This window comes from Podarcis muralis, chromosome 12 (assembly GCF_964188315.1).
Source record: "Podarcis muralis chromosome 12, rPodMur119.hap1.1, whole genome shotgun sequence".
NCBI classification, from domain to species: domain Eukaryota; kingdom Metazoa; phylum Chordata; class Lepidosauria; order Squamata; family Lacertidae; genus Podarcis; species Podarcis muralis.
In genome coordinates, this window is record NC_135666.1 from 1,405,395 (window position 1) to 1,431,206 (window position 25,812).

The 25,812-nt window shown below is 56.1% G+C and overlaps 1 protein-coding gene across 11 annotated transcripts in view; it reads left to right on the forward strand.

The window, feature by feature from the left end:
• Window positions 1-25,812, forward strand: part of SMARCD3 (SWI/SNF related BAF chromatin remodeling complex subunit D3) — a 41,863-nt gene that overhangs the window by 1,742 nt on the left and 14,309 nt on the right. For 5 of the 11 annotated variants that reach the window (XM_028750345.2, XM_028750346.2, XM_028750348.2 and 2 more), the window contains exons 1-2: window positions 5,899-6,249; window positions 24,487-24,716. In XM_028750345.2, the coding sequence (XP_028606178.2) occupies window positions 5,914-6,249; window positions 24,487-24,716 (566 nt within the window). In that variant the 5' untranslated portion in view covers window positions 5,899-5,913. Of the gene's footprint in view, window positions 1-5,898; window positions 6,250-14,873; window positions 14,997-15,935; window positions 16,132-16,156; window positions 16,435-24,486; window positions 24,717-25,812 lie in introns of those variants that run through there. The other 6 variants (XM_028750353.2, XM_028750356.2, XM_028750350.2 and 3 more) reach the window with 6 other exon arrangements.

Consider the following 25,812-nt stretch of genomic DNA (forward strand, 5'->3'; position numbering starts at 1 on the left):
GGTCCAGAATCCAAAGGTTCCTCTAGGAGTGAGTCTGACAGGGCCAAGGCAGGACACGAGGCAGGAAACCAGGCAAGGACAGGTACAGGATCTCAGGCAGGATCTGGCACACAGCAATGTTGCTCCCACAACCTGGGGCGGGGTCCAACAGCCTTTTATTTCTGTTGGGGTAATTGCCGGTCCTGATCCCCCGGCGACTCACCTCCCTGTCTTCCCCGAAGGCGAGCACTCCTCCTGCGAGTACTCAGGTCTCTCCTTCTCTCAGACCTAAGTCTCTGCAGCTCAGGAGACGTTGGTGGGTTACTAGACCCAGAGGCCGCCTCAGCCTCCCCTGACCCAACCAGCAGTGGAGCAGCTGTAAGTGATGGCCCAGCTGGAAGCAACGAGGTCATCCCTGCATCTGGAGCCAGGACAGGCTCAGGCCCCTAACTCGGCCCAGCTGGGGTTTGTTGCAGGGGAACCTGTGCAGACTGGGACTCTTCTGGACCAGGCCTCAGACTTGGTTCAGATGATGCCTGAGGCAAAGGAGCCAGTGCAGACTGAGACTCCTCTGGTTCTGAGTCCCAGGCCATCACATGCTCTGCCCTCCACAGCTGGAGGCAGGAAATGCTTCCGAATCCCACTTGCAAGAAACATCAGGAGGGGAGAGTCGCTCTTGCACTCATGTTCCCCTCCCTGGTTTCTCACAGGCATCTGGTCAGCCACTGTGAGAACAGGACTGAGGCGTAAGGATTGAACTCTGATTAATAAGAATACACACAGAGGCTTGAACCACCAAGACTCTGGGAAGGGTGCCTATAATCGTCTCTCTCCCTCTAGCCCCTGGCCCAGGTCGTTTTATTCACAAAAGAGCTTTTTACAGAGTGTTCGTAAGAACCAATCAGATTTCTTCTGAGCATTTCCACAAACCCCACGTGGGGACAGAGTTAAACTACCAAAACTAATTAAGCTCACATATTTCTGGGGTAAACAAAACAGAACTACAAAGGAGTGCATTTGGCAACCCCTGAGGTTATAAACAAACAAAATATATGATAAGAAGGATGGCCAGGAAGACAGCGATCATTGTCACCTTCAGGTGAGATCTGTTTCCTGGCCCTAAGATTAACATATCAGAAAAGCTACATCAAAGAAACTTGCCCACTGTCTTTAATGATTCAGGACGCCTGCCTGTCTTAAGTGTGTATGTGACTTGTGAAGAAAGAGAAATGGACCAGGGATGCAGAGGTGTGGATTGATCAAGAATCCTATCAAAATAGTTTAAACCCAGTGAATGCAATGCTTTCATTGGTGACACAGATGGATTACTCTATATTTGTTATAATTCCTCATAGCAATCCCACCTGATCACTACACAGGACTCTGGACTGGACGGGCCATTGGCCTGATCCAGCAGCCCTTTGTGGTACTGGCTGGGCTCTTGGGTTCTGCCGTGCTCTGTGGAGGGAGGCAGGTGTGTTGCGGGGGGGGGGGGGTCTGCTTCCTCCAGGCTTCCTCCACCTGATGCTGAGGAGCAGCAACTTCTCTCATGAACCTGCTGGGAGCAAACCCATGTCTCGCTGCCTCCTGTGGAGCTGGGTGGGGTTTTGGGATACACCGCACATCCTTCCCAATCCTAGACTGGCTTCCCAACTTCAGCAGCATCCTTATTTATTAAATTTGTATGACACCCTTCATCCAAATATCATAGGACAGTTTGAAACATAAAAATTAAAAAAATGGGCGCATAAAATGCTTAACAAAGAAATCCCCAAACCTCTCTCCCGTGATCTCATTGAGAAGGCCACGAGGAGAAGGAGCTGCCATCCAGCCCCAAAGGCCAGGCCTGGGCACAGCTGGGCTTGCCTCCCCGTGGCTTCCCCTTCCATGAGGGAGCCTGTCGTGGGGTCACCTGGTTGCACCCCCCCAGAAGTGTGTGCCCAGGGCCAAGGTGCCCCTGCCCCCCCCCATGCTACGCTTCTGCCATGGAGGGACTGCTTCTTCGTAGCCCCTTTTCTCCTTGCCCCACACACCTTCCTGGGCATCTAGGTCTGTTGGCACTGGCTGGCCTCCTTGCTGGCTGCAGGTGGGGAGCGCAGGAGAAGCCCCCTCTCCAGATTAACGTACTGTGAAGGAGCCCTCCGTCAAGAGGCAGGTTGAGGGGAGCACAACCAGTTCGCGAGCACCGGGTGCTGAGCTCAGAGAGCACCGCAGGGGCCGCTGCAACAATGATGAACAACAGAATGCAAGAGGTGAGGGGGGGGGTGTGCCAAATTCTGGTGTCGCACAGAGTGCCGCAGAAATTTTAAAGCCCAGCGTCCGCCACTGCCTCCGTCCCAGGAGTTCTTCTTTGCTGTGTCTCCCAGTCTGCAGGGGAAAAGGATCGGGGCCCAAAGACCCAGGGGAAGTATGAGTGAGTGCAGATACTGGATGGTCATTTGTCATGGATACTTTAGTTGTTATTCCCGCCTTGCAGGGGGTTGGACTAGATGATCCTCAGGAGTCCCTTCCAACTCTACCATCTCTGCAGGGAAGCGGAGCGTTCAGCAAGCCCAACACAAAAATATTGTCAGTTGCCTTTATCGCTTCTGAGGTGCCGACGTTAAGGCAGGAGCTGCAACTGAGCATTTATTTGCTCTTGGGACACCAGGATATGTTGCTTCAGGGTGGAGAGCATCTCATTATCTGGTGCATTTTTTTGTGTGTGTGTGTGTGTGTGTGTGTGTGTGTGTTCCAGCTTCCTCAGTGCACTCCTAAAGACCTGGCTTGGCTGCAGTGGCGTAGCGTGGGGGTGCAAGGGGGGCCGGCCGCACCGGGCGCAACATCTGGGGGTTAGGGTTAGGGGGCGCAAATCCACAGGTTAGGGGGCGCAAATCCACGGGTTAGGGGGTGCAAATTACTTGCCTTGCCCCAGGTGCTGACAACCCACGCTACGCCACTGCTTGGCTGACAGACAAAGTGGCAGACCCTTTGGTGGCTATGAAGTCCTTGAAATCCAGGACCAATCTGGTCAGGTCCTTGACAAAACATGTCAAGCCAGGTGTGCAAGGAAATGTAGCTGTGTCTTCCCACCCTTAGGACAGGTGGGGTGGGGAACCTCCTAGCCATGCCAACAGGTGTGGGGCAGCTAAGGGCAGGGCTTCAAAGGAACAACCGGGGGGCTTAGACTGGGCTCCCAGTAGTTCCGCTGCTGGAGCAAGGTCTGCTCTCTCTCATTTATTTCATAAAACCCACACACTGTTCGATGGTCAAAACCGCCCCTCAAAGCAGTTTGGAAAAAGATAAGGAAACCAAAAGGAAAAATGCATTAGTTTAAAACGGATGAAATGCTTAAATCCACATAAACTTTCAAAGCATCCGGGCAGGCTTGTTGAAACCAGCGTATTTATAGCAGGTGCTGGGAAGAGTACGGGGAAGGTACCTGCTTGATGTCAAGAGGCAGGGAGTTCCAAAGGGCAGGCGCTGCCACAATAAATGATGTTCTGACAAATGCGGGAAATGGGCATTATGTGACACCTGGAGCCATGCCTGTTCTGCCAATCAAAGCAGTTGAGTGGGTGCATTGGGGGGGGTAAGGCAACGTCTTAGGTAAGGTGGTCCCAGGTTATGAAGGGCTTTCTATACTAATAGGAATACGGTACCTTGATCTCAGCCTGGTAGTTGATGCAGATCTTTGAGCACAGGGCTCAGTCCTGTCAACACCAACTGCAGCTCCAGACTGTGGACTAAAGTTTTCTAATCCTCCAGGATTAGGGGCCTTGATGCTTAAGCATCGTTAGTTTCATTCTAGATCTATCCTTGCACCAGGCGGCCAGCAGCACCAGAACTGAGCACATGAGAAGTATAGGACAAAGTCCTTCTCTGTCTTGGTGAGACTGCAGGCTTGTCTTTCTATTCTGCCACTGCTGAACCCGCCCCCCCCCCATGGGGGCTCTTGGGAGAAAGGGATTGGGTGAGGCGATTCCCACACAGCCTCCCTGTTTTTTGCACTCTCGGGTTTTCTCTAGCTTTCCGCCCCAATAAATTTTATTTTATTTTTTCAAGTTTTTTTTTATTTTTATTTTTTCAAGTTTTATTTTTAAATTTTGAAAAAAAATATATTAAAAAGAACAATATCGAATATCTTTTTTATCAAAGATATCAAAGATAAGAAAAACTAAATAAAAACGCAAACCCAAAAGGGGGAAAGAGAAAAAAAGGAGAAGAATCAGAAGTTTGGTCCTTTTCCCTCAAGTTTTCTCTTTTGAGAGGACTCCTCCCTCTGCAAACTTCAGGTCTCCCCAAGGGCGTCGGGGGCTCCCCTTTGTTTCTTCCTCGTCCTCTCTTGTGACTACAACCCGAGCCTTAGGAACCAGGTTAATTATTAGGAGGGAGCGATAAGGGCGGATGTTCTGAGCGACTGAAAGGCGTCTTGCAAAAGGGTCCTGGAAGCGAAAGAGGCGAATGATCTGCGCTCAGCAGCGCCCCGTCATGTGCCGCAGGCAGGCAGGCGGTGCAAGCCTCGCGGGTTCGCCGGGGAGGATGGAGGAAGCGGCTGCCCGAGTCTCTCTCCGAGGCTGGGCCCTCGCGCGCTTCCTTCAGGCGCCCAGCAAGAGCCACGTGAAAACACGCCAGGACCTGGCTGTAGTTTTCCATTCCTTTTCTCCTGAAGCCAGCGAGATCCGTTTGCTCTCCCTCCCTCTCCAGAACAAGGCGCCCTTTGCTCAAGCGCCCCCACCCACCCCAGCCGCAAGCAGGCCTCCCGCGGTGACAGGTGATGCTGGAAGATTCAGGGCGGCTGAAAGACCGTCCTCCTCTGTGCAAACTGCGGAACTCTCTCCCACAGGAGGCAATGATGGTCACCAACCTGGGGGGTTTGAAAAGAGGGTTGGACGAATTCATGAAGCAGGAGAGGGCTGTCCTTAGGAAGGCTGTGGACGCCCCTTCACTGGAGGTTCTCCAGCAGAGGTTGGACGGCCATCTGTCGGCGTTGCTTGAGCTGAGATCCCTGCATTGCAGGGGGTTGGGCTAGATGACCCTCGGGTCCCTTCCAGCTCTATGATTCTGTCCAGCAGTGTTTCTGAAGACCATTAGCTGGAAAGTTGCTCTGGCGCTGGAATCCTGCTTGCTGGATTCCCATAATGGGCATCTGGTTGGCCACTGGGAGAACAGGAACCCTTGGGCAAGATCCAGAGAGCCAGTGTGGTGTAGTGATTAAGAGCGGTAGTCTCGTAATCTGGGGAACCGGGTTCGCGTCTCCGCTCCTCCACATGCAGCTGCTGGGTGACCTTGGGCAGTCACACTTCTCTGAAGTCTCTCAGCCCCACTCACCTCACAGAGTGTTTGTTGTGGGGGAGGAAGGGAAAGGAGAATGTGAGCCGCTTTGAGACTCCTTAAAGGGAGTGAAAGGCGGGATATCAAATCCAAACTCTTCTTCTTCTTCTTCAGCAAACTCTTTATTATATCGTGGAGGAGGGGGCTAGAGATACCCCAAAGGTCATCCAGCCCAACCCGCTGCAATGCAGGGATCTCAGCTCGAGCATCCCTGACGGGGAGTCCACCGCGTCCCAGGGAGACTTCTCCCTCCTGGCTCTGTCCAGCTCCCACAGTCAGAGGCATCTGCGCTTATGAATGCCGCTTGCTGGAACACCGCCGGAGCGGAGAGTTTCTCTTGGGCCGGATCCTGCTTGCCGGTTCGCCCCCCTCCGAGGCCCCTGGGTGGCCCTTGTGAGAAGTGGGTGCTGGACCAGAGGTGGCCCCTTGGCCTGGTCCGGCAGCCAGGCTCCTGGGACGCTCTGCTGCGGATGGAGATGGCCTCGGCCGCCCCGTCCGGTGCCAAATCCTCCCCCGGCTTTCGCACCAGCCCCCCGAAGCCCGCGAGGTTCTTGGCAGGCCTGGCGAGGTTGCTGAGCCTCTGCATCTCCCCAGCAACGCGAAAGGCATTATACTGTTCCCATGGAAACTCGGGCAGAAGCATTTGGGAAGGAAGAGGGGAAGGAAGGAAGCTGCCGTGTGGGTCTTGGCAGCCCCGTCGCGGCGGCGGCGGCGGAGCTTCTTTGTCTCCTCCCGGCCCACACGGACGGCAGGGCAGAGGCGCAGCAGCCCCGGCTCCTGGGGAGGCGCCCCTCGGCGCGCCCGGCCGGCAACTCCCGCCGCCTCTCCGCAGCCCCCCAGTCCCGGGCGCCGCTGGCTGCAGGCGGCGGAGCGCACGAGCATTACCGCGCCTGGCCTGCGAGGCAGGGAGGCACCCACGAGCCCCAGAGCGGACCGGACGAGGACCGGGGCAGCCGGGTAAGTGCGAGTGTGTGTGGACGGGGGGGGGACCACCTTCTCCGCAGACTCTCCGCGCCCACGTGCACAAGGCGGCCGGGGGCGCGGCCGCAGAAAGAGCCGGCCGATGCCCTGGGAGGGGCTGCCTCGGGGGAGGGGGAGGAATGGGTCAGCCATGCGGGGAGTGGGGGGGGGGGCACGGAAGGGCAGCCATTTGCTGGCCCAAAGGGGGGCTTCCGCGGCTGGGCTGCTACTAAGATGTTGCCGCTTCTCTCTCGGAGGAGGAGGCGGCGTCTTGGACTCCCCCCGCGGCTCATTTGCTTGTGCCCAAGGTAAACTTGCCTGGAGTGAGTGACCCCCCCCCCACAGTGCCTTCACCTGCTGCCTCCCCCCCCCCGACACCTCCATCTGCTCGGACGCTGGTGTGTGAGGCTGGCAATCAGGAAGAGGGGGCGGGTATTATGGATGCCGGAGCTCTTGGCGTCCGGACAGGGCGAGGTTGGCGCTGTGCCCCCCCCCCGCCCCCCTCCCAGCACATTCACAGAGCCTCCTGGGCAGGCTGAGCATCCCCGCCCTCAGTTTGGAGAAGACCTGCCTGCTGCAATGGTCAGCCCCACGCAGGACCCCTGCCTGCTCCAACTTATGGGGGGGGCAATCTCGTTGCGACAGCGGGGGTGGGGGAAAGGGGCGCCCCTCTCTCCTCCCCATGCACCGTGGTTCCAATCCTGGTCCGCTAATGGCTGTTAAAGAAACACAATCCCACTGAGCGCATCCGTGCCTCTAACGAGTCCTCCACATTGTCTCCAAGCCCCGGGCACTTTCATGGGAGACCTACCTGTTGAAACCGGAGGTGGGCAGGAGCAGCTCAGTTCCCCTTCCCCGTTGTTCCGTGGGCTTTGGAAGTCCAGTGGGGATGGGCAAAGGCAGGGAGATGAAGCCCTCTAGCACTTACTTCCGTGGCCGGATCACCCAGCGCAGTCTCCAAGCAATATCTGCTTCAGAGTCCAGAACCTCACCTGGCACCTGGTGTTTCCTTGCCAGTGGCATCCTTCTCCCATGCTGGCAGCCTGCCATCTGATGCCACCAGAGCTAGTGGAGATGGTCACTGCCCCCCTTGAGAGGCAGGGGCAGGAAAGGGGCCTGGGGGAGGGAGTCTGGAGGCAGTGGCAAGGACAGAGAGGTCTGCTCCAGGCCCTCTGGTAGATGACAGTAAGTTCTGCCAGCAGCCCCCTTCAGCGCCTCCTGTGTGGGCCCCCGGACCCCCTGCTGGCTGAGGCTGCCCTTTCAGGTACACCTGGGAGTCAGGGGCTGCTTTGCCTCCCTGGGGCTCCTCCTCCCCCAACTCTGATTTACTGTGTGTGCATCTCACAACAATATCTGAGCTTGGAGAAGAGCGTGGCTCCGATATGTGCCAAAATGTTGTGCTCCTGAGAACCACTCATTAGGGCTTCTCTGCAGCTTATGAGGTTCCTGCCTTTGGAGACGGGCCAGAGTCTGACCCTGGAGGTCAGGCAGAGGTGCAGTGAGGCCTTTCCGGCTGTCGCCTTTGTTTGGGTCAAGCTGCTGCTGTTCCCCCGCCCCACCCTGGGGAGACTGGACGTTGAACTCACATTAAACCCCTTTTCCCCTCCTTGAGAGGTGAGCTCTTGTCTTGGGGCTCCCAGGCAGCCCAAGGTGATGCAACTGTGCTTGGCCTCTTAGGAATTCAGTAGGACATTTCTTCAGTGCAGAATGAATCCTTCGCAGGAGGCCCAGGGCACAGCCAGGAACCTGAAGCTCTGACCCAGAGAACACATACAGGTCCATGCTTGGCTGGGGGGGCCTCCTCATCCTGTGTTCCCCCACCCCACCCTACACCTCCCGGTGGCCAGAGGCATTAATTATGCTGCCTGTTTTATTTATTGGTTTTCTAAAACTGTTTTTATGCCGCCTTTCTCTCCAGAGAGCACTAAGAATATTTGTAACCAGTGAAATAACCAGTACATAATAATTAAAACAAACCACACCAGTAAAATATATTATTACAGTGACTAGGATGCTGAAAACTAGCATCATTGGCCTGGGAATGCCTAAGCAAATGTGTTTTTAATGCATGCTGGAAGCAGCTAACAGTTAAAAAGGTAAAGGGTAAAGGGACCCCTGACCATTAGGTCCAGTCGTGGCTGACTCTGGGGTTGTGGTGCTCATCTGGCTTTATTGGCCGAGGGAGCCGGCGTACTCTGGGTCATGTGGCCAGCATGACTAAGCCGCTTCTGGCGAAACCAGAGCAGCGCACGGAAACGCCGTTTACTTTCCCACCGGAGCGGTACCTATTTATCTACTTGCCCTTTGACGTGCTTTTGAACTGCTAGGTGGGCAGGAGCAGGGACCGAGCAACGGGAGCTCACCCCATCAAGGGGATTCGAACCACTGACCTTCTGATTGGCAAGTCCTAGGCTCTGTGGTTTTACCCACAGCGCCACCCGCATCCCTAACAGTTAACATCTAACCGTTGGCGCCTGCCTATTCTCCCGGGGGGGGGGGGATCCTTCCCACAGCATCCTAAGGTGGCGCAGTTAACAGGGCCGCTACTGAAGGTCTCGGCTGGCCACTCCCAACGGCTCCATACAGACGTTGAACTGCACTGAAAGTATGAAAGTATGTCTTTCATCTGTTCAGGCCCCATCCCTGGGTTTGTGCCCATGAGCCACGTTGGGCAAACGGGCAAGAGAGCATCTGGTCAGTCAGACCACAGCATGGGGCTTGGCCACACCCTTGGCACAGAACTGAAATTGACCCCATGGAAACCGGACAAGATGGGGGCAGCGGACGCCTCACTGGGGCTTGGATTAACAATAGTGCTCAGGCAGCAGCCTGGCCTTCAAAATGCCTTGCCAACTGGTCACAACCGACTTGTGGTTTCTCACTCCCCTGACCCACGGAGGCTCCCTGGGGCTCTCTTCTATACAGATTCAAAATATTCCAGAAATGCTGGAGACTGGTAAACAGTAGCTATCTAAGCCCCTTAACCCTGAGAGTAACCCTCAGGAGCATTGCTTCAGATCTGGAATAGCTCGGTTGGACTCTCAACCTCAGAGTTGTGGGTTCGAGTCCTGTGTTGGGCAAAAGATTCCTGCATTGCAGGGGGCTGGACTAGATGAGTCTTGTGGCCCCTTCCAACTCTACAGTTCTTTGATTATATTCTTAGGGAATCGGAAGGAAGCCCAGCCCAGAAGGAAGCGGGGGGAGGGGGCTGTGGCTTGACCTCCAATCGCCCATTGGAGCGATAAGCTTCTTAGAATAATAGACTTGCAGAGTTGGGGGGGTCCCAGCAACCAACTAGAACAACCTCCCGCAATGCAGACGTCCGATTCCTAATCAATGCTTGATGACAGTAATGGAGGGCTTAGAAGAGTGAGGGGTCCCTAGAAGGCACCATCGTAGCAGACTGTCCATTTCACTAAAAAAAGGGGGGAGGGGGGAGAGGAGACGACAGATGCATAAATGATGGAGTTTAGCCCAGGAAGGATGAGAAATAAATGCAGGGAAACTGGTGGATTTGTCCCTTGGCATCTCCCCAAGGCTGGACAAATGGATGTTTCCCAAGAGAGGCAGTTGCCTTCTGAAGTCAGTTTCCACCATGAGTGGCCAGGGGCCCCTCCCCCTCATCCTTCAGCCATCTCCACTCAAAAGGAGGGTGGGGGCCAGGCAGGAAACAAAAACAAAAGTTGAGCCCTCTCTTCTTTATCATGATGGCATCTTTCCTCAAGGTGGCCAGAGACTCTCTGGATGTGAGTTCACAGAATTGTATGGTTGGGAGAGACCCCAAGTCATTACTCCAACCCCATGCAATGCAGAATTTGCAGCTAAAGCATCCATGACAGAAGGCTATTTAACCTGTTTAAAAAACTCCAGTGAAGAGAGTCCACAACCTCCCGAGTCTGTTCTACTGTCAAATGGCTCTTACCATCAGAAAGTTCTTCCTGATGTTGAGTTGGAAACTCCTCCCTTGTTGTCTGAATCCATTGGTTCAGGTCCTGCTCTCTAGAGCAGAAGAAAACAAGCTAGCTCCATCTTCCATGGGGCAGCCCTTAAGATACTTGAAGATGGCTATCATAGCTACAATCAATCTCCTCTAATCCAGGCTAGACATCCCCAGTTCCCTCAACCATTCCTCATAAGGCTTGGTTTCTAGACCCTTGATCTCTTCTGCACATGTTCCAGCTTCTCAATAGTCTTCTTAAATTGTGGCACCCAGAGCTTTACACAGTATTTCAGGTGTGGTTCAAGGCAGAATAGAACAGTAATATGACTTTCCTTGATCTGGATGCTATACAGTGGTACCTCAAGTTAAGAACTTAATTTGTTCCAGAGGTCCGTTCTTAACCTGAAACTGTTCTTAACCTGAAGCACCACTTTAGATAATGGGGCCTGCTGCTGCTGCTGCGCTGCCGGAGCACGATTTCTCTTCTCATCCTGAAGCAAAGTTCTTAACCCGAGGTACTATTTCTGGGTTAGCAGAGTCTGTAACCTGAAGCGTATGTAACCCGAGGTACCACTGTATTTCTGTTGGTGTAGTCTAGAATAGCATTAGCTCGCTCGCTCGCTCGCTCTTTCTTTCTCGGTTGCTGCTGCTGCATCACACTGTTGACTGACATTAAGCTTCTGGTCCACTAAGACCCCTAGTTCCTTTTCACATGTACTATTGCCAAGGCAGGTGTCCCCCATCTTATATTTGTGCAGCTGGTTCTTTCTGCCTAAGTGTCCTTTAACTTAGAACCTTGCATTTGTCCCTATTGAAATTCATTTTGTTAGTTCTCCAGTCTGCTAAAATCTTGTTGGACCCTGATTCTGTGTTCTGTGGCATTAGCTACCCCTCCCAGCTTGATATCATCTGCAGATTGGAAGAGCACCCCCTCAATTCATTTGTAAAGGTGTTGAACATCAACAGTTCAACCCACATTTTACCTCGTTCAACCCACATTTTACCAGTTCCCTCACAAGAATATCATGGAGGACTTTGTCAAAAGCCTTACTGAAATCAAGATACACTATGTCCACAGCATTCCCCTGATCCACCAATCCTGAGTGCATGTCTGACTACACTCAGCTTCCTCTTGCTGGTTTTATCATGAAACCCAGGAAAGCATGATCACTTCCTCCCAAGTTTCCCAGTATGTCCACTTTGCTGATCAGTTCCTCCCTGTTGATGAGGACCAGGTCCAAGATTTGAACCTTACATTCTTGGCAGAGTTTGTGTCCCAACAGGAGTTGAAGTCTCCCATGACTACTATATCTCTCCTTTTTAAATGTTTGGTAATCTGCTCTAGGAAGGCATCATCCAAGTCGGGCTTGGTGGTCTATAGCAGTGTTCCCCAACCTTGGGCCTCCAGCTGTTTTTGGACTACAACTCCCATCATCCCTCGCTAGCAAGACCAGTGGTCAAGGATGATGGGAATTGTAGTCCAAAAACAGCTGGAGGCCCAAGGTTGGGGAACACTGGTCTATAGCAGACACCCACAGTAAATTCATGGTTGTTTCTCTCTCCGACAATTTCCCCTCCTTCCTTCCTGCTTGGTCTATTCCTTTTGAATAGGTTATACCCCTCAATCATAGTTGCTGGCTCCCTGGGGCTCTGGGTACCCAAGCACCCACAAAACTCTCCATGAAGGAGCCGGGCACCCACAAATTTTGGTACCAAGTCCATGCACGCTGCATGGCACTGATGGCCCCGGGCACCCATGGCCGTGGGGCCAAGCTGGCACTCCTGCCCTCAATTCTTGCATTCTTGTCATGAGTCTCATCCCACCATGTTTCAGTAATGCCTATTAGGTCATATTTGCCATCCTGTATTAAGAACTCCAGCTCCTCTTGCTTGTTCCCAAACTGTGTGCATTACTATAGAGTCAACTGAAACCGTGAGTCATTCCCTCCAGCTGCTTCATTCTTGTAGTTTCCTGCCCTTTAGCAGGTTTCTGGAGCACCACTTCAGTTTCCTGTGCATTATCCCCAGTGCCAGGTGTTCTTCTGTCATCTGTAATGCCGTCTCCCTGCCAACCGCTGTGAGGTGCAGCCCATCTCTTGCCAGAAGGCCTTCCTTGTGGAAACGGAGACCATGGTCCAAGAAGCCAAACTCTTCCTGATGACACCATTTGGGGATCCACCATGAATTGCAAGGGGTGGGAAGAAGAGAGGCCAGCAGGAGCCCTTTCTTTTCCCCAAAACAAATTAATCAAGCTTCTTCTAAGCCTGGTCCTCCTGGGGGATGAGGAGAACATCAAAAGAACCTGGCTCTAGCTAGATCTAGAGTGGCTGGGGAAACCCAGCATGATGGGCGGGGTATAAATAATAAATCATCATCATCATCATCATCATCATCATCATCATCAGGCCAGCTTCTTGTTCTCATCGTGGCCAACCAGAAGCCCCAGAGGGAAGAAGCCCTCAAAGAGAACCAGAGTAGAACATCCCATTCTCCCCAAGGCAAGGCATGGGGGGGGGGGGTTGGAGTAGGGAATCTGGGGTTTGCAGCCTACAGTTAGCAAGCAGGCTAAATGAACGAGAAGGGGATTTCCCTGCCCCTGCGCTGTGGGTTGTTGGATCAGGCCAGAGGCTGCAGGGAGAGGTGGGCTAGAAAACGAGGGCATGTTATTTAGTCTATTCTTTTTCGCAATCACATATTTATTATGTCTACCAAGAGCTTTGACAAAACAGCACTTGGAATACTTGCAGCCCCAGTCACAGAAGGCTCTTGCAAGAAAACGTTTAGGTTCATGCCTACCTGCATGGCTATTTCCTAACTCTGTGTGTGCACTTGCGAGAAGCCATGGGGGCTCTTCCTTCCCTCCCTCCCTCTCTTCCCCAGGGCCATGTCTGTCTCCCCAGTTGCCAAGAGTGACTGGCTGGCTGCTGCAGCACTTCCTCCTTCTGAAGGAGCATCCAGGAGGGAGAGAGTTCAAGGTGGGCTGCTCATCGTCCAGCCTTGTCCCCCTCAGTGGCCTCAGAAATGCACTGGGAGCAGCTGGGCTTCTGCAAGCCTTGCAAGGGGTTTGTGCGAACACACCCATTCCCAAGCGGCCTTTGGGATCCATTGGGAATGTGGGCTGGGATCCATCAGAATCAGACCCCAGAGGTCTTAAAATAAAGCTGTTCAAAAGCCATATCACTCCGAAGAGCCAGATAAATGCAACCCAGCAGCATCCCATTGAGCTGGAGGGAAGCTCTGAGGTCTCCTGGCTCAGCCTCTTCCTGCTGAGCAGGGTCCCGGCTGCCACAGCCCCCGCTTCAAAGCCTCCAGGTGCCCTTTCTCCAAGAAGCCCTTTCTGGTGAAGGCCACAGGGCTCTCCAGTTCTTTGGGGACCCTGAACACAGCTGGAACGTCAAGAGAGTGTCATAAACAGCGCCCCCCCGGGTTGCTCCTGGCCCATTTGGGAGGAAGCAGCCTTTTGGTTGGGGGGGGTGCAGCTTCCCCCCTCGGTGGGCTCCAAACTGGCCGCACGTGCACCCCTGTCCCCCCAAAGGGGAGGCACAAAGGTGCCCCCCAGCAGAAGGAGACCCCGCTTGTGGCTCTGGTGGACCTTGCCTTGCTGTGGGTCAGTCGCATGTGCGCATGTGAGAGGGAGAGACCCTCGCCTCTGCAGGTTAGGGAGGGGGGTGCAAGTGCCAGGCTGCCTTTGCAGAGACTTGCCCACCCACCCAGGCCCCGACAGGACTCCCCAGGCACAGCACCCGGGGGCCTCTCTCGGACCTCCTCCTGATGCAAAGGATGGGCTTCGCCGAGCTGGGGTTTCAGGGGCGCAGGAGAATTTGCCTCAGGCTGGCGGACTCGGCTCTGCTCCAGGGGCCCCCGCCCCGCGAAAAAGACAAACTGGATCAGTAGCCCACATAGACGAAGCAGCAGAGCGAGAGTCGCCTGGCCTCTTGGGGGCGAGGCTGCTTTTGGGGTCGCCGCAGGGATCCTGGACCCACTAGGAGACCCCTTGGGTAGAGGCGACCGTCGACTCTCTAGGGAAAGAGGGTCCACCGCCTGTCCACCGCCTCCGGAGTCTCAGCGAGCTCCGTCGCATGGGACGTCCGCGCCGGCCCAGGCGGCGGCGGCTGCTCTTCTGAAATTCCCGGCGAGGAGGGGGCGAGCGAGGCGGGTACCAGGGGCGCCTGGGCCGGGCTGAGGGGCCCTTCAGGCCTGCATCCCGGGGGCAGCCGCTTCAGACATCGCCAGGCTCAAGCGGGCGCCCGCAGCAGCTCCTCCCGCCGTCGGGGGTCACGTCCGGCAAGGGCGCTCGCTCGCTGGCTCCTGCCCCGGGGGCCCCGTTCCGCGCCCGGAAAGCTGGAGAGCCCCCCGACTGGGGCTCGGGCACCCGCGGCGGGAGAAGGCTCGGCAAGCGCGTGCGGAGGGCGCGGGGCTCTTCGCGTTACTTCCTGGGGCGGCCCCGGCCGGCCAGACGGGAGCCCCGCGCGCCTTCGGCTCCCTCCGTCGGGCCGGCCCCGCTGAGTCCGGAGCCGGTGACAACGACAGCCGCTCCCTCCCTCCCTCCTCCGCCGACCGCTCTCCGAAGGGGCGGGGAAGCGGCGCGACGTCGGCGGCGCGTCTGCTGCGCGGCGGAGGCGGCTGTCGGAGAGGCGGGGAGGGAGAGCTGCGCTCGGCGGCGCGGCTCCACTGAAGCGGCGCGGAAGGAGTTAACACCCGCCCCTTTTCCCTCAGTCCGCTCGGCTGACCTTCACGGCGAGAGGGGAAAAAGGCAGCGCTGCGCATGCGCCCCACGCGCCCCCTCCCCGCCGGGAGGAGCCCGGTAACTGGGGGGGGGGGAGAAGGGGGGTCGGTCAGTGTGAAGCCCCGGGATTCTGGGGGGGAGGGGCCACGGTCCTTTCCTCTCGGCCTTCCTCCCCTCCCTCCGTCCATAGGGGGCAGGACCAGGAGGGTGGCGGGGATCCCCCGGGGGGGTTCCCCACCACCGCAGCCCGTTGGGCAGGGGGATCCAGCGGTCGCGTCCCCGGTGGGGTACTGGAGAGCCTGCGGGGGAGGGGCTCCCTCGCCTCCCCGCCGCCTCTCCTGGTCCTGGCCGGGAGGGGGGAGACCCGGGGGCAACCGGGCGCCCTCGTCTGCACGTGTGAACACGCCGCTCCGCCATCACGCATTGGGAGGAAGTCTCCCCCCGCTGGTCCTCCCTCCCTCCCTCTTCACGACTCCGCATCGGGCTGCGCCGGGTGCAGAAGGAGCCTCTCCTGGGTACCACGCCCTGCCCGTTACCTGGCAACACTGGCTCTGTTGCCAGGGAGACGCGCACCGGGAGATGCCGGCGGCTCTTCATTCCCTGCCAGCGCCACGCAGGGCAGGACGGGAGAGTGACCGACAGGCGGGGGGGGGGGAGGAAGACGAGGCGACGGTGACGCCTCCGCCGGACGTCTCTGCGAGGAGGGAGCCCAGACCGGCCTCGCAGGGGCCGCTCGACGTGGAGCGGGTGGGGGGCGGCGGGGAAGGACCCGCGACATCCCGTGTGGGGGCCCCCGCCGTCTCCCCGGTGTCATGGTTTGCGGGCACTCGGGGAAGAGGGTCTCCCGCGCCGCCCGGCCTTCCCCGCGCCCCTCCTCGCTTCCTCCGCCCCCGTCCAGCCTCCGACGGGTGGGGGGAGGCGGGCTCCTTCCCTCCGCTTCCCTCGGTAGCCGGGCCGCCTGGAGGGTCCCGGGGGATGCGGCCTGGAAGCGGCGCGAGGAGGGGCGCGGCGGCGAGGCGTTGCGCGGCCGCCGGGGACGGGCAGGCGGAGCGCCGGGCGAGGCTGCGCGGGGACGCGGCAAGGAGCGGCGGCGGGCGGCGCTGGGGCTCAGCCGGCCTCGGCCGCGGCGCTTCGGCGGAGGAATCCGGCCGTGGGCCGTCGCGGGAGCCCTGCCGGGCCCCCTCCCCCGTCGGCCGGCGGAGCTATTAGAAGTGTGAGCGGAGCGAGCGGAGCGCGCAGCGGGGCTCCGAGGGAAGAAAGACGGAGCGCGCGGGCAGAGTTGGAGGAGGAGGAGGAGGAGGAGAAAGGGAGGACGGAGGCAGAAGGGAAGGCGGCGGCGAGCCCAGGAAGGCAGGAAGGCAGGCAGACAGACGGACCGACGGAGGAGGAGGAGGAGGAGGAGGAGAAGGGGAGGCGGAGCAGTGCAGACCCGACCCCGATGGCCGCGGAGGAAGTCACGGGCGGAGCGCGAAAGGCGACGAAAAGCAAACTTTTTGAGTTTCTGGTCCATGGGGTGGTGAGTGGGGAAAGTTTGCGGGCTGCCCGGCGAGGAGCGGGAAAGCCGGCCTGGGAGGGGGGGGGAGGAGGGGGCAGCTCTCGCCCAGGCCCGCGTGGGGGGGGGTGTAGGGGGGGGTACACGCCCCCTCCCCCCAGCACGTGCGCAGGTTCCGGGCCTGGCTCGGAAACAGGTGCGCACAGCGGACCCCGAGGGAGCGGCGAGGGGCCACTTGGGCAAGGCGCCGGGGGGGGGAGGGGCCGGGCTCCGGAGGTATCCCAGGCCCTCGTCTCCAGGCGGGCTTGGCTGGACCCCCGTGGGTGGCACGACCCCCGTGCCAGCCCCGGGCACTCCTCTCTCACGTCGCTACGCGCGAGGAATCCCCCCTGGCGCGAGGGCTCTCCGGCACCATTGTCTGAAGGCGCTCCTTTTTCGGGGAAGAGGCCGGTGGAGCGGGACGCCTCGGGGGGGCAGGGGGCTTGGGGAGCCCTCTAGGGCGCGGGAGGGGGAGTGTGGCGAACGCCCCACTGGCCCCCTGCCCATCAAGGGCGCCATGTGGGTGGCAGGGGGTTGGTGATGACCCCTCCAAGTGTTCTGGACCTTCAGAGTTTCTGGACTGTAGGTTGGCATCCCAAGCGTGCCTCACCCCCCCCCCCCACTCTCGGCTCCCTCTCCCAAAGGGCCCCAGGCAGGATGTGGCCCCCAGCATTGGCTGCCGACTGGGAGGGTCCCTGAGCAAAACCTTGGCTGCTCTGGCTACCAGGCCCCCATCCCCAGAGAGTTCCCTTGCCCCGTGGCACAACCTGGCAGCTCCCTTTCACAGACAGGCAGGGGGACCACCTCCAAGAGTCTTCTTTGGAGATCAGCCCAAGGGACCACCCAGCTCAACGTCCTCTTCTCTCAGTGACCAAGCAGGGGCCCCAGAGGGAAGCCCCCCCAGGTGCGCAGGACCTGAGTGCAAGAGCTGCCACCTCCCTCCTTGTGTTCCCCAGCAACTCGCATTCAGAGCCTTGCTCTCCCTCTGATATTTGCTTCACACACACCCCCCCCCCTTTAAATCTGCCCAGGTTAGTGGTCTCCACTGCCTCCTGCAGCAGTGATTTCCAGAGTTCAGGGGTGGGCAGGTGGTAGATAGAAGCCTCCTTGCAGAATTATGGGTGAGTTATGGGCTGTGTTTCTGACTCCCAGTAGCAGCAGTTGGGTGTCAAGGGCCGTAGCTCACTGTGATAGCTCAGTTAGTAGAACATGAGACTCTTAATCTCAGGGCTGTGGGTTCAAGTCCCAGGTTGGACAAAATATTCCTGCATTGCAGGGGGTTGAACTAGATGACCCCTGGGCTCCCTTCCAACATGAGGGCTGGGATACTTCTAGGATTCTAAGAGCACTTGCTTTGTCTGCAGAATATTTCAGGTTCAACCCTAGCAACAGCTCTAGGTAGGGTTGGGGGAGACCCACTTGCCTGAAATCCTGTCAGTGTTGACACTGCTGAGCAATAGATGGACCAGTCTTCTGACTCCGTATAAGCCAACATCCTGTATGTCAAACAACAAAATCCCCCCTCCCTTTTATGTTGCTGAAGAAAGCCAGGCAGAAGTGGGCTTCTGTGTGGAAGGACTGTGAACTCAGTTCAGTTCTGGCACTGGAAACAAATTCCTAGAACATGCTTAGAGGCACCCTGTCTTTTAATTCTGTCTTTGGTGCCTGGCTTTGGAGTTCTAGCAAAACAAACAAACTAGAAACCCCAAGCCTGAAATCTCCCTGCCCCGAACACTTGTGCCTCACTTGAACCCAGCACTGCTGAGTGTGAAGGCACCCTTCTTTCTGTCTGTGCTGAGTCTCCCAGCATGCGGCTTCATTGGGTGATGCTGCTGGGTTTGAGTGTTGAGGGTGAGAGAGGGCGGCAAGCGTTGCTGCCTCCACCCCAGACATCTTCCCATGTCCCCTCAGGGAGCCTCTCTGTAGCCTTTCCCCTGCTGTGGGTTCAGGGGGGCTGCACCCCTGTCCTGAGGTCTCTTCCGCAGGTTCCCTGGAGCATCAGGCAGGTGGGTCAGTGTTGGTCTCACGAGGCCTGGTGCTTCTAGGGGATTCCCGGTGGGGAAGACGACACCCCCTCTGAAGGTGGTGGGCTTTCCTTCTTTGGAGGTTTCTAAGCTGAGGGTCTCTAAGGGGTGTGGGTGGCGCTGTGGGTTAAACCACAGAGCCTAGGGCTTGCCGATCAGAAGGTCGGGCAGTTTGAATCCCCGTGATGGGGTGAGCTCCCGTTGCTCAGTCACTGCTCCTGCCAACCTAGCAGTTCCAAAGCACGTCAAAGTGCCAGTAGATAAATAGGTACCACTCCGGCGGGAAGGTAAACGGCGTTTCCGTGCGCTGCTCTGGTTCGCCAGAAGCGGCTTAGCCATGCTGGCCACATGACCTGTACGCCGGCTCCCTCGGCCAATAAAGCGAGATGAGCGCTGCAACCCCAGAGTCAGCCACGACTGGACCTAATGGTCAGGGGTCCCTTTACCTTTAAGCTGAGGCCGGATGTCCATCTGACCTGGATGCCTTAGTTGTGATTCCGGCATTTTAGGGGGTTGAACTAGATGACCTTGGGGGGTCCCGCCCAACTCTACAGTTTTATGATTCTATGAGGAGGTGGTGTGGAGAGTCCTGCCCAACTGGCACAACATGGTGCCAAGTTTTTGATAGTACTTGGGCAAGAGATCCCCCCCCCAAAGGCAAGAACAGTTGACCTCCTGCCTGACTGAGGCGTCTCAGCCTCCCTTGTGGGTAGCTGCAAACAACAACAAAAAGTGCCCAGGCACCCAGCTGCTTCCTGAGGTTCTTCATAAAAATGAGCACCCAGATGGAAATGACATGTGCTGGTAATGTGACAGGTTATCTCTCTTCCCTGGGGCAAAGGTAAAAGTGGCTGGCCGCCCCCTCCCCAGTCCTTCATTCCCTCCTCTCGAACCCTTGGCTGAATTTCTTAGATCAGGGCATCTGGCTCACTTGGAATACCTGAAATGCAGGTGGGGTTGGATACCTGAAATGCAAAAGGGTTGGAGGGAACGGGGAAGAAAGAGGGGTGACTGCAATATTTGTGAGTGGGGAAGGGCAGGCGAAAGAGGCGAGGGCTCTTTATCCTGGCAAAATGGGGCAGGGAGAGGATTATTTGTGGTGGAGAAGGGAAGAAGGAGCCTTGAACGAGCCTTCCTGCCTTGATTGTGGTTGTATCTTCCTGGTCCTGGCTGGGAATCTCACGCGAGGCTCAGTGGGCCCAAGCCTTTCAGCAGTACTGCTCCTGACCCTGGAGCTCAGCAGGTGTTTCAGAAGCACAACAGACAGAAACTGTCCAAGGAAGTCAAAAGGGTGGTGCTCAGAATTCATTGCTAATGAGCTCAGTTCAAAACAGATCATGAAGGAGTGAGCGCGCACACACACACACACACACACACACACACACAAACAACACAAGACACAAGTGAGGGCAACTGCTGGGAGCTCAGGGCTCTGTCCTGGCTGAGTCACTTCTGGAGGGCTGTGTCCAGTTCTGAGGAAGGCATTGACCAGCTAGTGTGTGTCAAGGAGAGCAACTGGAATGGTGGAAGCTCTGCAGACCAAGTCCTGTGATGGACGGTAGAAGGAGCTGCAGCAGCAGCAGCAGCAGTTCAGGTCTTTCTTGTGGACTTCCATGGAGACGTCCCTGGAAACCCAGTTCCTGCCAGCACCAGAGAAGGAAGTTCTCCTCTGCCTTGGAGAGGGACTCAGGCAGACACTGTTCCAAGCCCACCGGGGTCCCCCCTGGTCTAGCCCTTCATGGCTGCCTCTTGGCCCTTATGGATAGATTTAAAGAAAGAACTTTGCCCTCTTTCCAGGAAGGGGAGACTCAGCGCATGGCCCCCCTTTCCTCTCCCCCTCCCCACAATTGCTGTAGTTTCAGGGGCTGGGTTAGATGGGCCTGATCCAGCCGCAGGGCTCTCCTCCCGTTCAGGGTGGTGATCAGAAGCTTAAAGGGAGAGACAGAGGTGCGTTTCCAATACCGGAAGGGCTGGCAGTCACACAGAAGATGACGCAGGGGTGCTCACGCCTGTTGCTCCTGAGGGCAGGACTAGAACAAAAGGCAGGGCAGTCGGGTGTTTTGAATTTTCCAACTTTCAAATTCCAAAACTGAGGGATGCTAAAAAGTCGTAACATGATTTGGGAAATCAAAATATAGTGTGATTAAATTAATACAATTTCTTTTTGCCTGGTAAGTGAAATGTGTGTAACCTTGCATAGAAATCATAAAAATGGTTGCCAAGTACTTGCAGTTGCAGTATATATTAATATTTAGCATTACTTGACATTTTCAGAAGGTAGAATTAAAATTCTTTGGCTTTCCGAAAGCAGTTTGATATGCTTCTTCATCAAACATAGACTACCAAGCTAAATGTTGCTAAATCATAAATATAATAGCAGATTTTAGTTCCTCACACCCAGAAACGCATTTTAAAGTCCCCTCATGGAAGAAATTTTCAAAAAAAAAAAAGTGTCACTCCCAAAATGACAGGCCGTAGCAGGACAAGGCAGGCATCTGCTGGGTCTGTTTGGGGCTGGAGATATTTAAGCAGAGGCTGAAGGAGGGGTCAGGTGTCAGGGATGGGGCAGCTGCCTCCTGCATTGCTGCCTCTTCTGTGGGGCAGGGATTAGATGATCTCCACAACCTCTTCCGGCTTTGTAATTTCACGAGTATCTGATCCGCCTCTTGTGCAGGTTTTGGAAAACTAAGAGTGGGGGGAAGCTCCATTCAGCACACGCTGGCCTTTAGACCTGGCCTCCTCCGCCCCACAGAAATCCCTTCTGCTTCCTCTGTCATTTTTTTCTGCAGCAAAACTGGCTCAAAACAATTCATTCCCTTGCAGTCAGGGGAGCCCCTGTGCGTCTGCTCCTGGCATCTTTGTGCAGAGGTTCCGGGGCCAAATAGAGAAAACCTTAAACAAACTGAAAGGGTTTTCCCCCCCGCAAGGGATGCAAGAAGGTCTTCCTTAAAGGCGAGGAGCTGGGGGGAAAGTGTGCCATGATTTGATTTCCATACTTCACTGGCCGGCCGGCCTCTTGGTCTGACTGACGGGCAGCAGCTGAGTGTCCAGGGGGAGGCGGAGGCCTGGGGGCCAGAGAGACAGCAGCAGGTGGCCCTGAATGCGAGGCATGCTTGCAGGGTCAGTTGCTGCCGGGGGTGGGGATGTTTGGCTGGCTGGGAGGGGCCTCATTCATCCCCCCCCCCCCCGTGGTGCTGGGCTTGTGGCTGCAACAGGTGCCCTCGGATGAAAGGACCCCCTGTCTGCCTCGCAGCTCCCACCCATGGCTCTCTCCGTACGTTGGAGGGGGGCGAGGATGAGGTTTATATCCTTATGGTGCCGCCCATGAACACGGTGCCAGACGCAGCAACTAAGGAGAAGAGACAGGTCCCTGCCCCAAGGGGCTTGCAGTCTGAAGGCTGACAGGGCAGGGAAGTGAAGGCCAGGACTGTCAAGCCATGGAGGCCGGTTGTGGTGGGCAAGTGGCGCTGCGTGGCCAAGAGGGGTCGTGCTTCTCTTTAGTCTCCTTTGCAGTTTTGGGGGGGTGGGGGTGGGGGAAGGTGGCTTTGGAGAAATTGGGTGCAAACGGCTTCAGGGGCCTGGAGGTGGAAAGGAGAAAGGAGGCCAGCATTAAAAATTATTGATACAGTTAAGAGCAGGTATTAAAAGTGTTCAAAGAGAGAAAAAGCACATGTAATTTCCCCATGTCTGCGTAGGGGTGCCTAAACTGAAAAGTTTTAAACCGGTGCCAAGAAGAGTGCAGTGAAGGTGCACCTGCCTGACGTCAAGTGGCAGGGAGTTCCGTAGTGCAAGTGTGGCCACACTAACAGATTGGAATGAGCATTATGTGGCACCAGCTGCAGCATCAGTTCCACAGACCAAAACAGTTCATTAGAAATATAAAGGCAAGGCAGATGCAGAAGTAAACTGGTCCCAAGCTCTTTATTTGTTATCTGCCTTTCACCTTGAGGTCCCAGGGTGGGTTACAAACAGTGCTATATTTCTATTAAAAAAAAGAGGTGCTGGATCTCACCAAAAACGCCTCCCCCATTCTCTTATAATGGCAATGGCGCCCACCTGAGAGATGCTGAATCTGGGTTCCGGCTGAAAAAAATCCCTGGTTACAATATCCTAATAGCAGCGCCCTGAACTTGGCCTGGAAGCAAATGGGTGACCTGTGCAGGTCTCTGAGCAGAGGAGTTATGCACTGACAGGGTCTTCCTCCTGTGAAGACTTCCTTGGTCTGAATCAGCTGGGGCAGCTCTTAAACTGCAGGCTCACCCACACTCTGTGGGTCAGCCATGGGGCCACCGACCTCTTCAACAGTCAGAACAACAAGGGTTGCTACTACGTCCCCATGTCCTAAAAAATAATAATAATCCTTATTATTATTATTAAATTTCATTATTTATACCCCGCCCTTCTTGCTGGGTTTCCCCAGCCACTCTGGGCAGCTCACAGAGTATATCAGAACATACTAAAACATCAAACATTAAAAGCTTCCCTAAACAGGGCTGCCTTGAGATGTCTTCTAAAAGTCAGATAGTTGTTTATTGCCTTGACATCTGGTGGGAGGGCGTTCCACAGGGCAGGCGCCACTACCGAGAAGGCCCTCTGCCTGGTTCCCTGTAACCTCACTTCTCGCAGGGAGGGAACCGCCAGAAGGCCCTCGGAGCTGGACCTCAGTGTCCATGCTGAATTGATGGGTGTGGAGACTCTCCTTCAGGTATACTGGGTCAAGAACATTTAGGGCATTAAAGGTCAGCACCAACACTTTGAATTGTGCTCGGAAATGTACTAGGAGCCAATGTTGGTCTTTCAGGACCAGTATTATATGGTCTTGGCAGCCACTCAGTTACCAGTCTAGCTGAGATTCTGGATTAGTTGTACTTTCCGGGTCACCTTCAAAGGTAGCCCCACATAGAGCACATTGCAGTAGTCCAAACGGGAAACAACCAGAGCATGCACCACTCTGGCGAGACAGTCTGTGGGCAGGGTCACATCCTGCGTACCAGTTGGAGCTGGTAGGCAGCCGCCCTGGACACTGTGAATGACCAGTAATGGGGCCTTGAGGTCACTGAAGAGAGCTTGATGAAGCGGTCAGCCCAGCATGTGGCAGCTGCGGGAAAAGGCAAATTCCATGCTAGGGATCAGTAGGAAAGGAACTGAAAATAAAATGCCAATACCATGAGGTCATTATAGAAATCTATGGCGAAGCCACACTTGGAATAATGTGAATAGTTCTGGTTGCCTCACCTTAAAAAGGATATTGTGGGGCTGGAAAAGTGTTCAGAAAAGGGCAGCCAGAATGACCAAAGGGGCTTGCTTTTCTTTTCTTTTTAGTTTAGGGAAAAGGCAAACAAGAAATTATAAAACTGTGCCTGGCATGGAGACAGTGGAGAGAGGGAAGTTCCCTCTCCTAACACTCGGACTTGTGAAGCTGAATGTTGGAAGATTCCGGATGGATAAAAGAAAGTCCTTTGCATAGCTCAGGGTGAAACTGTGGAACTCACTGCCTCAGGAGCCAGCCATTGCTTTAAAAGAGGATTAAATGCATGGAGGAGCAGAGGGCTGTCGTTGGCTAAGCCAAGGCTTACCCCCAGGATCAGAGACAAGGACGCTCCTGGGTAGCAGCTGATGGGAAGGGCAAGGAGGGAAGAGGCTGTGGGGCTCAGGGCCTGCTTTGGGACAACTGGTTGGTGAGATCTAGCCAGGGACCAAGCAGGTGGCCCATGTAGTCCAGCATCCTGTTCTCTCAGGGCCCAGCTGGGTAGGCTTTAGGGACGCCAGCACAACCTCTCTCGCCTCCTGCAACTGGCTTGCAGACGCATCCCGCCTCCAGCTGTGGCAGGAGATGACCTCATGTCCTGTTGACCCAGGAAAGTTGGGCCTCCCCCCCCCCCTGCTGCCCTGAGCCTGGATACCTGCCCTCCCCCCTCCCCCCCGCCAGGGGAGAGGACCTGCGCGGGCTCGGACCTCCTGGAGCAAGCGTTCATCTGTGCCTTTCCCTTCTTTCCTCTTTCCCTCCCTCCAGCGTCCTGGGATGCCATCAGGCGCTCGCATGCCCCACCAGGGGGCTCCAATGGGTCCCCCAGGCCCCCCCTACGTCGGGAGCCCTTCCGTGCGCCCCGGGATGCCCCAGGCCGTGATGGAGCCCACGCGCAAGCGGGCAGCGCCCCAGCAGGCGCAGCAGCAGCAGGCGGCGCAGCAACAAGCGCAGCAGCAGCAGCAGGCGGGGGCCGCCACGCAGAACCGGCCCAGGAGGTGAGTGGAGCAGGATCCGGGAGCCCTCCGCCCCAGGCAGGCTTCCGCTCAGCAACCTGGAGGACGCAGCCTCCCTCTCCGTGGCAGCGCCTCTATCCCTCCCGGCGCCCTTTCAGGATCCGACTCGCATTGCGCAGCTGTCCTCTCGCAGCTCCGCGCAGGGGAGGAGGCCCCCTTGTGGTCGGTGGGGGGGATTTGTCCGACCGGATTCGCGTCTCCGCAGAGCCCTCGGCGCTCAGAGAAGCTGGCGGAGCATCGTCGCCCCCACTGTGATTTGATCTGTATGCCGCCTTTCCAGAGCTAAAACTACGCTCAAGGCGGCTCACAACATAAAAGTTTGCCTGATTGCTAAAGTAGGCATAAACAATAAAGTACACAACCAAACTGAACTGTTTCCGACATAAAGCACAATAAGATTTAAATTAATATACAAATATTAATATTGATTTACCTGTCAGGATAGGAGTTTGGGGTCTGAGGCTTGGGGTCTGAGGGGGCACCTGCAGCATTTCCTTCTGTCTCTTGGGGGCCACTTGGCCAGCCTTGGGCTACGGAAGGGGGTCTCCTCCTCTTGGCCTCTGTACCTGCGGCTGAGCAGCCCTGCTCTGAAGGCAGAAGGCCCCTCCCTGAGCAAAGGCTGGCCACTTGCTTGACCTCCTCCCTGGCAATGGGGGGGGGGGAGAGTGAGTGAGCTGGACCCCACTTGGGAGAGGAGTTGGCTTGAGGGGAAGAGAGAGGGTGAGGCAGCCTGCAGCCCAACACTGGAAGACTCTCCAAGGGTCTCCGAACTTCTTGCAAACTGCAAGGTGTTAAGCAAACACATCCGCATTTATGGAGGGATGGAGTGAGTTTACTTACCTGCCTCTTTCCACAAGGAGCTGTGCCCAAAGGGGCTCACAGCACGCATCCAGAACCTCTGAAGGCAGAGCGTTGGAAATACAAAAATGCAGAGCATGGCGGTGAATTCAAAAAACGGCAAAAAGCAGCAATTTGGCAAGCGCGCAATAAATTCAACATTACAAAAAACAAAACCCCAACCCCAGCAAGCTAAGTGCATAAACACAAAGCAAAACAAGTGTTAAGCCATATCTGGTGA